General features: G+C 37.7%; 1 protein-coding gene across 1 annotated transcript in view; it reads right to left on the reverse strand.

Moving 5' to 3' along the window:
- Positions 1–17372, reverse strand: part of HFM1 (helicase for meiosis 1) — a 133357-nt gene that overhangs the window by 9797 nt on the left and 106188 nt on the right. The window contains exons 32-35 of the mRNA XM_082615146.1: positions 8955–9034; positions 7842–7948; positions 3209–3322; positions 2044–2134 (exon numbers count right to left, since the gene is read on the reverse strand). Of these exons, the coding sequence (XP_082471272.1) occupies positions 2044–2134; positions 3209–3322; positions 7842–7948; positions 8955–9034 (392 nt within the window). The remainder of the gene's footprint in view (positions 1–2043; positions 2135–3208; positions 3323–7841; positions 7949–8954; positions 9035–17372) is intronic.

The raw sequence follows: 17372 nt of genomic DNA on the forward strand, positions 1-17372 counted from the left end.
AAATTAGAACACTTCCTAACGCCATACACAAAAATAAACTCAAAATGGATTAAAGACCTAAATGTAAGGCCAGACACCATCAAAGTCTTAGAGGAAAACATAGGCAGAACACTCTATGACATAAATCACAGCAAGATCCTTTTTGACCCACCTCCTAGAGAAATGGAAATAAAATAAATAAACAAATGGGACCTAATGAAATTTGAAAGCTTTTGCACAGCGAAGGAAACCATAAACAAGATGAAAAGACAACCCTCAGAATGGGAGAAATATTTGCAAATGAAGCAACTGACAAAGGATTAATCACCAAATTTTACAAGCAGCTCATGCAGCTCAACATTAAAAAAACAAACAACCCAATCCAAAAATGGGCAGAAGACCTAAATAGACATTTCTCCAAAGAAGACATACAGATTGCCAACAGACACATGAAAGAATGCTCAACATCATTAATCATTAGAGAAATGCAAATCAAAACTACAATGAGATATCATCTCACGCCGGTCAGAATGGCCATCATCAAAAAATCTACAAACAATAAATGCTGGACAGGGTGTGCAGAAAAGGGAACCCTCTTGCACTGTTGGAGGGAATGTAAATTGATACAGCCACTATGGAGAGCAGTATGGACGTTCCTTAAAAAACTAAAAATAGAACTACCATATGACTCAGCAATCCCACCATTGGGCATATACCCTGAGTAAACCATAATTCAAAAAGAGTCATGTACCAAAATGTTCATTGCAGCCCTGTTTACAGTAGCCAGGACATGGAAGCAACCCAAGTGTCCATCCATAGATGAATGGATAAAGAAGATGTGGCACATATATACAATGGAATATTACTCAGCCATAAAAAGGAACGAAACTGAGTTATTTGTAGTGAGGTGGATGGACCTAGACACTGTCATACAGAGTGAAGTAAGTCAAAAAGAGAAAAACAAATACCGTATGCTAACACATATATATGGACTCTAAAAAAAATGTTCATGAATAACCTAGGGGCAAGATGGGAATAAAGATACAGACCTACTAGAGAATGGACTTGAGGATATGAGGAGGGGGAAGGGTAAGCTGGGACAAAGTTAGAGAGTGGCATCGACATATATACACTACCAAACATAAAATAGCTAGTGGGAAGCAGCCACATAGCACAAGGAGATCAGCTCGGTGCTTTGTGACCATCTAGAGGGGTGGGATAAGGAGGGTGGGAGGGACAGAGATGCAAGAGGGAAGAAATACGGGGACATATGTATATGTATAACTGATTCACTTTGTTATAAATCAGAAACTAACACACAATTGTAAAGCAATTATACTCCAATAAAGATGTTAAAAAAATTTACAAGTCAGGAGATGTCACATAAATTTTAGATCTTAGCTTTTTGAAAAATCAGGATATCTGACAACACTAGACTCACATTTCCTGTACAGCAACAACTGGTTGGAGCTGAGTAGTGATTATTCCCTTTAGATGGGACACTCTACAGTTAACCTTGGCCCATGAAATCCCAAAGGCAGTTTGAGCTTGTGACCCCTGACCTACTGGATACAGCACAGGTATCTAAATATGGCATTCATGGCCCCTCACAGACCTCAGCAATCTCAGCCTTAATTCTATGGCTACATAGACCACACTTTACTGACCCTTGAGCATGGGATGCCTTTTCAAGCCTTATCCCTTTACATGTACTCTTCTACCTGGAATGCCTTAGTCTCCTCTTTTCTACCTGTCCAACTCCTATTCAGTTTTCACATCTTATAAAAAGTGAAGATTCCTCAGCTCCAGCCCCAGAGACCATGATTCAGTAAGTCTAGCATGGGGCCCAGGAATGTGCATTTTTAATGTGCACCGTTGGGTAATTTTGATTTTTAGGTGGTCTGACAACAGCACTTTGAGAAACACAGCTATAAGGTTAAGAGGCTTTAAGTTGGCTAATACCCTATTGCTTCTCTGACATCTAATGACTTGACCCCCATCTCCACTTACATGTCAGAAGGATATAAAGTTGTAAGTATTTTAAAATAAAGTTCTAAAACTTGCCTGTTTGACATTTCTCTTTGGAATTTGCTTTTTGATTCTTGGAAGGGTAGCTTACTTTCCCTGGTTCTTGAACTCAAAGTGTTTCCAAATCCTAGGTAAAGAGATAACATTTTGAAATATATCGAATAGAATATCTGTATTCTATTCTAGAGTAGAATATCTCTCCAAACAGGTATGATCTGGTTAAGGAGAGAATGAAAAATTCTTCTCAATAATCAAATTTAATGTGCATAGACAAAACAAAGGAGGGAAGCTAAGAGAGTAAAACTACAAAACACATAGGTTAGCTTATTAGTCACTATATTAAAAGGTCTCCAACCACTATCATTTATTTATTTATTTATTTATTTATTTATTTATTTTTAAGCCATGTAAATGATCAAGTCGAAGTCCATTTAATATTTTCAATGGTTTGCAAGGGACTGATTTCCATCTGTCAGCCATCCTGGGAAAGAGTATCTCCATCTCCCTATCTTGTCTATACTTACCAAGATTTTCACTTCTCTGATTTGGTGAAATAGAGTGAATTCACCAGTAACTCAAAGGCCTAGTCCCATTATTTTTGGATTGTATATGATTTAAACACAATATCTAATACAAGAGAAACTAATCTTTTCCTGTTATTTATTTATACTTGAAAAGTCAATATTTCTACTAGAAATAAAAGTTACCTTTTTATGTTTTTTGCTAGCATGTGAAAAAAGAATATTTTTTAAATTGGAACATTTTTGTTTTTCACAAACATTACCAGACTACGTGAGATCTTAAAATGGACAGCAGGATAGTCTGTTTTATGAGGGAAAATTCGATAAACAATCTGAATTTGAATAGAGCCTTTAACAAGATAAGGAGCAATAGAATAGAAAAAAGCTCATTTGCTATATCATCATCATGGAATAACCTTGACCTCTGTCCCTAGGGATAGGAAATGTTATTTGTGGGAGGGTCAAATTTTACTTTTGCTAAAAATTATAATCTTAACAAACTGAAACTAATTAAGCAAGCACACAAAAAAGACAAAGAAAATTAGTCCCAAAAGCTTAACTGAAAAATATTCAAATAATTTCTCATAAAATTATTTCATTCTAACATATATTTCAAATACAATACACACATATATACAAAAATACATACATACAAATGAAATATATTTCATGCTATTTACCTGATGTTTTTGTCTTCTCGGTATCAGCTGAAAAGCTAGTAACTTCTATTAAGTTTTCATCATCAAAATCATCCCAAACTTCATTTCCCAATTCAAAGTTCACATTCAAAACTTCTGAAAATGAAGAATTACTTTTAACCGCATCTGTCAAATCCTGGTTTTCAGATGCATTAAGATTTCTGTTGAACAGCATTGTTTGAGGGGCTTTCTCATTTGAAGTTGTAGAATAGGTCCATCTAGAAAAATCTGTCATGTGTATGTATAAATGAGTATAGGCACTTTTTAAACCTTAAGCATCATTATCTATTGACATATCAAACACATCTTTCAACTACTAAACAGAGGTCTTGAGTAGTAGTGTTCTAAAGCATTGCTGAGTATTGTATTCAACAATTCTATTTACTGTATTACATGTAGTGATTGCTGCACTAAATTTAATTTTCAAGGTATTCTTATAGACAGAATTAATTTTCCCTCTTAATTCCTACCTAAGAATAATCTTACTCCAAGATTGGATTGTAATAGCTTCTAAAATGGGCTTCCTCCCCCATCTCTTCTCCCTAAAAGTAGTTAATTTTGAGTATTGTTATGAAAATATATTGTTATTTTTCTCCTGCTAAAATATCCTCAGTGTTATCCATTGTTTATAGCCTGGGTTTAGAGCCAGACTACCTGCGTGAAAATTCTATCTCTATCATTTACTAGTTGGATGATCTTAGACAAGTCATTTAAACTCTGAGCCTAGTTTTCTCCTCTGCAAAATGAGGATAATAATAGTACCTAACATGGAACTTCCCTGGTGGCATGGTTAAGACTCCCCGCTCCCAATTCAAGGGGCCCGGGTTCGATCCTTGGTCTGGGAACTAGATGCCACATGCATGCCACAACTAAGAGTTCGCATGCCACAACTTAGGAGCCGGCGAGCCACAACTATGGAGCCTGCCTGCCGCAACTAAGACCCAATACAACCAACCAACCAACCAAATAAATAAATAAATAAATAAATAAATAAATAAATAATAGTACCTAATACATATGATTGTTATGGGGACTAAATGCCTTTACTTGTGCAGTTTTCCATAGCAGTGGTTAATAAATATTTAATAACTTGCTTCTCCAAAAAATTTTATGCATATATATGTATTATATGTAAAGGATGTATAGCACACAATTTACAAATAATGATAAAATATACAGCATGCTTAAATGTAAATTCCATATATCTAATTGATTATCACTGAATGTTTTCATTGAATTTTGCCAAATTCTTGTATCTGTATCAACCTATGGTTGCAATTGATAAATGAATGTAGTTCTCACATTCATTTGTCAATTCAAACATTGTTTGATATTTTTGTTGACTTTAATAAAAGTAAAACAAAAAAGACATATGTTGGGATTTCACTCATTCACCCATAGCCTTAAGCAATTTCCTTGCTGAATTAGATAATAATTTTCAAATGCTAGACGAATATTCCTTCAATTTTTCTTGCTATCCACAATGTAAGGGCTACAGACATGACACACTGATAAATTAAATCTGCACTACTATCATTTTCTCCTTCACTTTCTTAAGTATAAACAATAAACAAAACAATAAGTTAAGCCCTGATTTGTAGTGTTTGCTGATTTCCATTCTATAAGTATTCCCACCATGACTGATTTCAAGCTACCAGTGTGACGTAACTGAATGCAAAGTTGGGAAGAAATGCACAATAGCACCCCTTTATACAGTATTTCCACCATACAGATACAAATATTGATGCAAATAATCTCAAGAATACAGATAACAGTAAAATGTAGTAGAATAATTAGGAAATGGTTAGTTTTTAATATTTATAACCTTTGTGTTTTATTTATAACTTAATTGAAAGTTTATATAATTAAACTTTAATAATGCCTGAAAGATGCCCCAGAATTTAATAATCATCTCACAAGCTAGTAGAAGTTTGCTCCAGTAAAATGCCCCAGTAAAATTTAAAGCGAGTTTCCTTCACTTTAAATAACCTCTATCCTTTTCTTCACTATCCAAATCCTTCTCTATCCTTCAACTGTACCTACAACTCCAGCACACATTATTCTACTTTTGTGCCTTGATACACATACACAGTATGCTATGTCCTGAAAAGAGAAGTAGGTACAAAATGCAGTGGAAATATAAAGAGAAGAAGACCATCTGGCTAGATGGGGACTGGCAGCTAAAGAAGGAAGAGACTTGAGCATATTTATATGCTGAAAAGGAAGAGGCCACAGGGAGAAGATACTGAAAATAAGGGCAAGAGGAGAGAGATAGCTGGTCTCCTAAAGACCCAGAGGGGGCAGAATTGGAAAGATTACGATTACAGGTGTAGAGATAAACTTTGAATAGAAGAAAAGATAATTCTTCTTTCAAAATAAATAGAGAGTTATGGATGGGTGCAGAAACAGAGAAATATAATAGTTGGGGGGGGTGGAAAGTTGAAAGAGTTTGTATATTACAGGTTTGATTTTCAATTCTCCACTGATAACTAAAAGTCAATTTCATTTTATAGAAATGGTATTGCCTGGGAATCAAGAGATATGGAATCTATTTCTAGCCCTGCTATTAATTAGATATGTGATTTTGGGCAAGTCATTTAATCTCTGAGCCTTGGCTTCTTTCATTGTAAAATGAGAAATTGCACAAAGGTCCCTTACAATTTAAATTTTACAATTCAACATGCTTTCTCATAATTTCTGACATTTTTTCTTCTTCTCTTTTTGCACCTGGAATACAGATGATAAAAATTGCCATGTTTTTCTTAAAACATTCTTAAGAGCAGTATTTGAATACATTTTAAGTATGTTTTGCCACCAAGGACTAATGTGTAAAAAGTATAATGAATATACTCAATTACTATTAATAACAGTACCAGATATTATGCTAAGAGCTTTATATATATTATCTCATTTAACCCTAAAATCCCTAAAATATAACCAGGTGAGGGAATTGAGATGAACTGGGTAAGTATACTATGAAAAGTCATACAACTATTAAATGAGTTAGGATTTGAACCTAGACAGATAATCTCTAGATCCTGTAAGTTGAACTACTATATTATACAGCTTCTGTAAAAAAGGGGGGGGGGCATTCAGTAAAAGAGGGATACAGTTATTATTGGGGTTTAAAGTATCTAGATGAGACTTTTATATCATAATACAAATCATATTTGGAATAGTGGGTGGGAAAGAAACAAAAGTAGAAAAACTAAAGACAACATGAAAGTAGACAGAGGGAAGGACAAACTCTGGTGTGGAGAAGGGCAGGGAATAGAGCAGCCATACACGGAGTAAGTTAGAGGGCTACAGGTTGAAGAGAGATAAAAATAAGAGGGTTGACACTCTTACACCTTCTGTTCATGTTGTAATAATATTTTCAGGCTTTGAACAAATTGGATAAATGTTCTGATAGTCTAGGTAAGATCAGGGGATTTTTCTTGATCTGATATTGGGCCTAATGGCTGCCATGGTGTCATAAGGGGTGATGGGTACTCCAGCCCTTGCCTACCTAAGATCTTAAATTATGGTCAGAGAAAGCAGTAGAGTGAAAGAATGAAGGAAAGAGTGGCAATAGAAGTCAAAAACAACACACACATGAAATTAATTGTTTTTAGAAAATCCCAAGTTTACCATTTCTACATACAGCCACTTGAACAAACAACTCTGTGGCCAGAATTATTTCTCACATGTTTTAACAGACTGCTATTAGTATAGTAGCATGACCCAGAGAAATGGTGCTATTAATGGCAGGACCTGGAGAAATGATGAACCAGGCCCAAAGTTGAAGAATTTATATGCATTATCTCTTTAATTTAATGACAGACACAGATAAAAAGCAAATCTATATTACAAACCAGCTATATCCCACAAACTAGGTTATAGTCTCACATATCATAGAGATTGTAAGAATCATAGGTTTAAGAACTGGAGAGATATTAAAGGTCACCCAATTTAATCCCTTAATTTTAAAGATAAGACTAACACCCAAAGAGGTTAAATAATTTTCCCAAGGTCACACAGCTATTTTTTAAAATGGACTAATTTTATAAATAAAAAATTATTTCAAATAATTCTAAAGACATATAAAATAGTTCAGCATTTCAATACTTTGCATATCCTAAGATCCCTTATATTCTCAGCTTTTCCTCATATTATCTTTTTTTTTTTTTTTGCAGTACACGGGCCTCTCACTGTTGTGGCCTCTCCCGTTGCGCAGCACAGGCTCCGGACGCACAGGCTCAGCGGCCATGGCCCACGGGCCCAGCTACTCCGTGGCATGTGGAATCTTCCCAGACTGTGGCACGAACCCGTGTCCCCTGCATCGGCAGGCCGACTCTCAACCACTGTGCCACCGGGGAAGCCCCCTCATATTATTTTTAAATTAAAATAGTCAATGCTATGTAGGAAAAGATTTTTTAGGAATCTATGATAGACACAACAAGACCATCTGAAATAACAGACCTAAGAATTTGAAACTGCTTCAATAACTGAAGAGAAAAATGTTGCCAAGTTAATAATCATAATTTTAGATTTTGGTTTTTCAATAACATTGCTTGTCAATCCAAAGTAGTGAGAAACCATTTTCTCTCTCAAGTCAATATCAACAGTAATTTACCTTTGTCTTGATATACAGATGGTTCTGGTTGTTGACCTTTTGTGTAGATCTCATGCTGATACCTCTGCTCCGTTATAGGCAATTCGGGTATGTTTAAATATTCTGACCTTTATAAAGATAAATAAAACCATAAAAATGTTAAAGAAAATATTAAAATTAATCTGACATTGAAAACTACTTATTCATATAAATGGGAAAAAATTGGTTCAGCCACTCAACACTTCTATGATAAACTGTACTAGCCTGAGTAGTAAAAGGTAAAACAATAGGTGTTTAATGGAAGTGACAACTACTTAGGTCACTTAGTCATCTTTACATTCTCCCATTGAGTAGATTTCTGCTATTTGTGTATAGCCTTAAAAATTTATTTCTAATGCTTCTTTCAGTTAGATAAGAAAAGTTAGGATCTCGTGAAGTAGTGTTGGCATCTATTCTGATTGGTCAGCGGCTGTTCTGTACGGGTTGTTAAGTATATTAAATGTCATCCCAGCATATAGAATGCCCTTATCTGGAAGGGAAATTACATATACTATTACCTTTTAGGTATCATAATAGGAAAAGAATGCTGAGTTATCATCTAGGGCTCTCTGAATATGAGCTTTGGTTATTTCATCTATATAATAGGATAAAAATACCTTGGCTTATGAGCCAGATTGTTGTTAAGGTCAAAAGAAAGAATGCACAAAAGTGCAATTTTTAAATTATAAAGTATTTTATAAATCTGAGGTATTATTAATATAGAGTGGGCCCCTAAATGGAAAATATTAGACTTTATACACCAACATGACTTCTCTTTTTAAAGTATACTCTTGTCATCTGTTAAGTTTAGAAGGCAGAGAGAGGCTGGGGGCATGACACATAGGATGGATAGTTTTCCAGGAAAGAGCAGATTAGATCAATGTTAAAGTATCCTTATGACTGCACAGTTCTAAATAAATTTAGGGTGTAAAAGATAACAAAACTCTCCTGATGTAATTACCTCATTATGGAACTAAATGATTACTGTGATTCAAAGGTAGCCAGTAACCATCTTTCTCTGAATAAATGACTATTTGGAGGAACAGAGAGTTTATGATGAATATTTTACCTCAGATATTAACATTATATTTGTACCTTGATATACTGGGAAGAGAAGGTTTTCGAGTAAAACCAAACTCTTTAAGGTCCACACTTTGAGATTTATTCATCTGCATCTATTAATGAAAAATTAGCAAGTTCAACTATCAATTTCATATCAATACACCTTTTAACAAATAAGCCAAACAGCAAAATTCCTGCTGATACATATAGTCCCCAAACCATTAAATTGTGAGAAACTCAAGCTAGTTTTCAACTCAAATCTCCTTCTCAGGCCCTTCTTAAATGTTGATATTCTTCATGGTTCTTCATCACGAGGCCTTCTTCTCTTCTCACTCTCACTCATTCTCAATCATAGATCTCATTTACTCCCATGGCTTCAATTACCATCTACACATGAATGACTCTCAAATCTATAGCTCTCTGTACATTTGAGCTTAGCTCTCTTTCTTGATTTTCTAGCTCAGCTCTCTCCTGACTTTCAAACAGCTATTATCCAACTGTCTATAGAACATCTTTACCTAGACATATTGTAGGCCTCTAAATTCAGTATTTCCCAAATGAACTTATCATGTCTCTACTCCTCCAAACTTGTTTTCCATTTAGAGTTTCTACCCTAGTGAGGCCCCACTTTTTTTCCAGTTGCTCAAGCCAGGAGGGCATCATCTTTATTCCTTCTACTTCACCCCTTATAACCAGTAAGTAGCAAGGTAGTTGTTCCTACCTCTGAAAGATATCTTAAACCCAGCCACTTCTCTCCATTGCTACTGCCACTACACTAGACTAGGCCATCATCTTGCCTGGACTACTGCAAAACCTCCCTAAGGAGTCCTTATGTTCCTTTTCTATTATCCCCTAATGCATTCTCTACATTGCATCTAGAGTGAACTTTATAAAATGCGGTTCCAATCATGCCACTGATTAAAGCCCTTCAGTGATTTCCCAGAACTTTCAGGATAAAATCCAAATCCTTAAAATAGCAAAAATGTTTTCATGATCTAGCTCCTACTTCTTCAGCCTTATCTTTCTCCAACCTCCTACTTGTAAATGAACTCCAGATATACCGTATTACTTCAGTTTTTAAAAAGATCTCTCTTTCTCAGCTCTGAACCACTGCATATTCTCTATATCTGAAATACTTTTCTATCCCTCTTTACCACCACTCTGGTACTCACCTCTCCATACTTGCTTATGCCCGTATATCATTCAGGTCTCAATCATGTTTATTAGGAATCCTTTCCTGGCCTATCAAATGTGGAGTGAATGCACTTTCTATATAAGTTCAAGTTATCTTACACTTCTGTCACAGAATCACTCATCACACTGTATTGAAAAAGCCTATTTACTTATTTGTATCCTTCACTCAACTAAGCTTTATGAGGTCTGGGACTAAAACGGTCTTATCACTGGATCTTCCACACCTACTATAGTGCTTGGCATATTCTTGGTGCTCAATGAATATGGAAGGAAGGAAGGAAGGAAGGAAGGAAGGAAGGAAGGAAGGAAGGGAGGGAGGGAGGGAGGGAAGGAAGGAGGGAGGGAGGGAGGGAGGGAGGGAGGAAGGGAGGGATGGATGATATGGAACAAGTACAAAAAGAAGGTAGGAAAAACTTGGGATACTAAAAAATTATTGTCTCAGAAAAGGTGGTTGCCATTTCAAACTAAACCTCTCCATGTTTCCAAATATTCTCCTAGTTTTAGCCTCATGACTGAGAATCTTCTTTCTTATAAAAGACCTAGAGAGGAGACCTTCGAGATTGCGGAAGAGTAAGACTTGGAGATCACCATCCTCCCCACAAATACATCAGAAATACATCTACATGTGGAACAACCCCTACAGAACTCCTACTGAACATTGGCAGAAGACCTCAAACTTCCCAAAAGGCAAGAAATTCCCCACGTACCTGGGTGGGGCAAAAGAAAAAAGAAAAAACAGAGACAAAAGAATAGGGACAGGACCTGCACCACTGGGAGGGAGCTGTGAAGGAGGAAAAGTTTCCACACAGTAGGAAGCCCCTTCACTGCTGGAGACTGGGGGTGGTGGTGGGGGGGAGTTTCAGGTCCACAGAGGAGAGCGCAGCAACAGGGGTGCGCAGGGCAAAGAGGAGAGATTCCCGCACAGAGGATCGGTACCGACCAGCACTCACCAGCCCGGGAGGCTTGTCTGCTCACCCACTGGGGTGGGCGGGGGCTGGGAGCTGAGGCTCGGGTTTTGTAGGTCAGATCCCACGGAGAGGGCTGGGGTTGGCTGCGTGAACACAGCCTGAAGGGGGCTAGTGCGCCACAGCTAGCCAGGAGGGAGTCCAGGAAAAAGTCTGGAACTGCCTAAGAGGCAAGAGACCATTGTTTCAGGGTGCACAAGGAGAGGGGATTCAAAACACCACCTAAACGAGTTCCAGATATGGGCACGAGCTGTGGCTCTTAGTGCAGACACCAGAGATGGGCATAAAATGCTAAGGCTGCTGCTGCTGTAGCAACCAGGAAGCCTGTGTGCAAGCACAGGTCACTATCCACACCTCCCCTCCGGGAGCCTGTGCAGACCGCCACTGCCAGGGTCCCGTGATCCAGGGACAACTTCCCCAGGAGAACGCACGGCATGCCTCAGGCTGTTGCAACGTCACACTGGCCTCTGCCGCTGCAGGCTTGCCCCACATTCCGTACCCCTTCCTCCCCACGGCCTGAGCGAGCCAGAGCCCCCCGAATCAGCTGCTCCTTTAACCCCGTCCTGTCTCAGTGAAGAACAGACGCCCTCAAGCAACCTTTACACGGGGAGGGGGGGGCAAATCCAAAGATGAACCCCGGGAGCTGTGTGAACAAAGAAGAGAAAAGGAAATCTCTCCCAGCAGCCTCAGGAGCAGCAGATTAAATCTTCACAATCAACTTGAGGTACCCTGCATCTGTGGAATACCTGAATACACAACGAATCATCCCAAAATTGAGGCCGTGGACTTTGTGAGCAAAGATATATATATTTTTTTCCTTTTTCTCTTTTTGTGAGTGTGTATGTGTATGTTCTCTTTGTGTGATTTTGTCTGTATAGCTTTGCTTTCACCGTTTGTCTTAGGGTTCTGACTGTCTGGGGTTTTTTTTGTTTGTTTTTTCTTTTTTAGTATAGTTTTTTTTTTTTTTTTTTTTTCCGTACGCGGGCCTCTCACTGTTGTGGCCTCTCCCGTTGCGGAGCACAGGCTCCGGATGCGCAGGCTCAGCGGCCATGGCTCACGGGCCCAGCCGCTCCGCGGCATATGGGATCCTCCCAGACCGGGGCACGAACCCGTATCCCCTGCATCGGCAGGCGGACTCTCAACCACTGCGCCACCAGGGAGGCCCTTAGTATAGTTTTTAATGCTTGTTAACACTGGTGGATTTGTTTTTTGGTTTGGTTGCTCTCCTCTTTCTTTCTTTCTGTTTTTCTTTTTTATTACTTTAAACTTTTTTAATTTTTAATAATTCTTGTTTATTTTAATAACTTTATTTTTTTCTTCCTTTCTTTCTTTTCTTCTCCCTTTTCTTCTGAGCTCTGTGGCTGAGAGGGTCTTGGTGCTCTGGCCGGGTGTCAGCCTGTGCCTCTGAGGTGGGAGAGCCGAGTTCAGGACATTGGTCCACCAGAGACCTCTCAGCTCCAAGTAACATCTAATGGCAAAAGCTCTTACAGAGATCTCCATCTCAATGCTAAAGCCCAGCTCTACTCAACGACAAGCAAGCTACAGTGCTGGACACCCTATGCCAAGCAACTAGCAAGACAGGAATACACACAACCCATTAGCAGAGAGGCTGCCTAAAATCATAATAAGGTCACAGATACCCCAAAACACACCAACAGACACCGTCCTACCCACCAGAAAGACAATATCCAGCCTCATCCACCAGAACACAGGCACTAGTTCCCTCCACCAGGAAGCCAACACAACCCACTGAACCAACCTTAGCCACTGGGGGCAGACACCAAAAACAATGGGAACTACAAACCTGCAGCCTGTGAGAAGGAGACCCCAAGCACAGTAAGTTAAGCAAAATGAGAAGACAGAGGAACACACAGCAGATGAAGGAGCAAGGTAAAAAGCCACCATACCAAACAAATGAAGAGGGAATAGACAGTCTGCATGAAAAAGAATTCAGAGTAATGATACTAAAGATGATCCAAAACCTTGGAAATAGAATGGGGAAAATACAAGACACGTTTAACAAGGACCTAGAAGAACTAAAGAGCAAACAAACAAGATGAACAGCAATAAATGAAATTAAAAATTCTCTAGAAGGAATCAATAGCAAAATAACTGAGGCAGAAGAACGGATAAGTGACCTGGAAGATAAAATAGTGGAAATAACTACCACAGAGAAGAATAAAGAAAAAAGAATGAAAAGAATTGAGGAGAGTCTCAGAGACCTCTGGGACAACGTTAAATGCACCAACATTCGAATTATAGGGGTCCCAGAAGAAGAAGAGAAAACGAAAGGGACTGAGAAAATATTTGAAGACATTATACTTGAAAACTTCCCTAATATGGGAAAGGAAATAGTCAATCAAGTCCAGGAAGCACAGAAAGTCACATATAGGATAAATCCAGGGAGAAACATGCCAAGACACATATTAATCAAACTATCAAAAATTAAATACAAAGAAAAAATATTAAAAGCAGCAAAGGAAAAACAACATACAAGCGAATCCCTATAAGGTTAACAGCTGATCTTTCAGCAAAAACTCTGCAAGCCAGAAGGGAGTGGCAAGACATATTTAAAGTGATGAAAGGGAAAAATCTACAACCAAGATTACTCTACCCAGCAAGGATCTCATTCAGCTTTGACAGAGAAATTAAAACCTTTACAGACAAGCAAAAGCTGAGAGAATTCAGCACCACCAAACCAGCTCTACAACAAATGCTAAAGAAACTTGTCTAGGCAGGAAACAAAAGAGAAGGAAAAGACCTATAATAACAAACCCAAAACAATTAAGAAAATGAAATAGGAACATACATATTGATAATTACCTTAAATGTAAATGGATTCAATGCTTAAACCAAAAGACATACACTGGCTGAATGGATACAAAAATGAGACCTATATATATGCTGTCTACAAGAGACCCACTTCAGACCTAGGAACACATACAGACTGAAAGTGAGGAGATGGAAAAAGATATTCCATGCAAATGGAAATCAAAAGAAAGCTGGAGTAGCAATTCTCATACTAGACAAAATAGACTTTAAAATAAAGACTATTACAAGAGACAAAGAAGGACACTACATAATGATCAAGGGATCAATCGAAGAAGAAGATATAACAATTGTAAATATTTATGTACCCAACATAGAAGCACCTCAATACATACGGAAAATGCTAACAGCCATAAAAGGGGAAATCAACAGTAACACAATCATAGTAGGGGACTTTAACACCTCATTTTCACCAATGGACAGATCATCCAAAATGCAAATAAATAAGGAAAAACAAACTTTAAATGATACGTTAAACAGGATGAACTAAATTGATATTTATAGGACATTCCATCCAAAAACAACAGAATACATTTTCTTCTCAAATGCTCATGGAACATTCTCCAGGATAGATCATATCTTGGGTCACAAATCAAGCCTTGGTAAAGTTAAGAAAATTGAAATAATATCAAGTATCTTTTCTGACCACAAAGCTATGAGACTAGATATCAATTACAGGAAAAAATTGGTAAAAAATACAAACATATGGAGGCTAAACAATACACTATATAACCAAGATATCACTGAAGAAATCAAAGAGGAAATCAGAAAATACCTAGAAACAAATGACAATGAAAGCACGACGACCCAAAACCGATGGGATGCAGCAAAAGCAGTTCTAAGAGGGAAGTTTAGATCAATACAATCTTACCTCAAGAAACAAGAAACATCTCAAATAAACTACCTAATCTTACACCTAAAGCAATTAGAGAAAGAAGAACAAAAAAATCCCCAAAGTTAGCATAAGGAAAGAAATTATGAAGATCAGATCAGAAATAAATGAAAAAGAAATGAAGGAAAAATAGCAAAGATCAATAAAGTAAAAGCTGGTTCTTTGAGAAGATAAACAAAATGATAAACCATTAGCCAGACTCATCAAGAAAAAAAAGGGAGAAGACTCAAATCAATAGAATCAGAAATGAAAAAGGAGAAGTAACAACTGACACTGCAGAAATAAAAAGGTTCATGGGAGATTACTACAAGCAACTATATGACAATAAAATGGACAACCTGGAAGAAATGGACAAATTCTTAGAAAAGCACAACCTTCCGAGACTGACCCAGGAAGAAACAGAAAATATAAACAGACCAATCACAAGCACTGAAATTGAGACTGTGATTAAAACTCTTCCAACAAACAAAAGCCCAGGACCAGATGGCTTCACAGGAGAATTCTATCAAACATTTAGAGAAGAGCTAACACCTATCCTTCTCAAACTCTTCCAAAATATAGCAGAGGACGGAACACTCCGAAACTCATTCTACGAGGCCACCATCACCCTCATACCAAAACCAGTCAAAGATGTCACAAAGAAAGAAAACTACAGGCCAATATCACTGATGAACATAGATGCAAAACTCCTCAACAAAATACTAGCAAAGAGAATCCAATAGTACATTAAAAGGATCATACACCATGATCAAGTGGGGTTTATCCCAGGAATGCAAGGATTTTTCAATATATGCAAATCACTCAACATGATACTCTATATTAACAAATTGAAGGAGAAAAACCATAGGATCATCTCAATAGAGGCAGAAAAAGCATTTTTTTTGGGGGGTACGCGGGCCTCTCACTGTTGTGGCCTCTCCCATTGCGCAGCACAGGCTCCAGACACGCAGGCTCAGCAACCATGGCTCACGGGCCCAGCTGCTCCGCGGCATGTGGGATCTTCCTGGACCGGGACACGAACATGTGTCCCCTGCATTGGCAGGCGGACTCTCAACCACTTGCGCCAACAGGGAAGCCCCAGAAAAAGCTTTTGACAAAATTCAACACCCATTTATGATAAAAACCCTCAAGAAAGTAGGCATAGAGGGAACTTACCTCAACATAATAAAGGCCATATATGACAAACCCACAGCCAACATCATTCTCAATTGTGAAAAAATGAGACCATTTCCACTAAGATTGGGAACGACACAGGGTTGTCCACTCTCACCACTATTATTCAACATAGTTTTGGAAGTTTTCGCGACAGCAATCAGAGAAGAAAAAGAAATAAAAGGAATCTAAATCGGAAAAGACGAAGTAAAGCTGTCACTGTTTGCTGATGACATGATACTATACATAGAGGATCCTAAAGACTCTACCACAAAACTACTAGAGCTAATCAATGAATTTGGTAAAGTAGCAGGATACAAAATTAATGTACAGAAATCTCTTGCCTTCCTATACACTAATGATGAAAAATCTGAAAGAGAAATTAAGGAAACACTCTCATTTACCGTTGTAGCAAAAAGAATAAAATACCTAGGAATAAACCTACCAAAGGAGACATGGACCTGTATGCAGAAAACTATAAGACACTGATGAAAGAAATTAAAGATGATACAAACAGAAGGAGAGATATACCATGTTCTGGGATTGGAAGAATCAACATTGTGAAAATGACTCTACTACCCAAAGCAATCTACAGATTCAGTGCGATCCCTATCAAACTACCAATGGCATTTCTCACAGAACTAGAACCAAATATTTCACAATTTGTATGGAAACACAAAAGACCCCGAATAGCCAAAGCAATCCTGAGAAAGAAAAGTGGAGCTGGAGGAATCAGGCTCCCTGACTTCAGACTATACTACAAAGCTACAGTAATCAAGACAATATGGTACTGGCACAGAAACAGAAATATAGATCAATGGAACAGGATAGAAAGCCCAGAGATAAACCCATGCACATATGGTCACCTTATTTTTGATACAGGAGGCAAGAATATACAATGGAGAAAAGACTGACTCTTTAATAAGTGGTGCTGGGAAAACTGGACAGCTACATGTAAAAGAATGAAATCAGAACACTCCCTAACGCCGTACACAAAAATAAACTCAAAATGGTATAAAGACCTAAATGTAAGGCCAGACACTATAAAACTCTTAGAGGAAAACAAAGGCAGAACACTCTATGACATAAATCACAGCAAGATCCTTTTGACCCACATCCTAGAGAAATGGAAATAAAAACAAAAATAAACAAGTGGGACCTAATGAAACTTAAATGCTTTTGCACAGCAAAGGAAACCATAAACAAGATGAAAAAACAACCCTCAGAATGGGAGAAAATATTTCTAATGAAGCAACTGACAAAGAATTAATCTCCAAAATTTACAAGCAGCTCATGCAACTCAATATCAAAAAACAAACAACCCAATCCAAAAATGGGCAGAAGACCTAAATAGACATTCCAGCAAAGAAGATATACAGATTGCCAACAAACATATGAAAGGATGGTCCACATCACTAA

This window comes from Mesoplodon mirus (genome assembly GCF_964341445.2).
Source record: "Mesoplodon mirus genome assembly, chromosome: 3".
Classification (NCBI taxonomy): Eukaryota; Metazoa; Chordata; class Mammalia; order Artiodactyla; family Ziphiidae; genus Mesoplodon; species Mesoplodon mirus.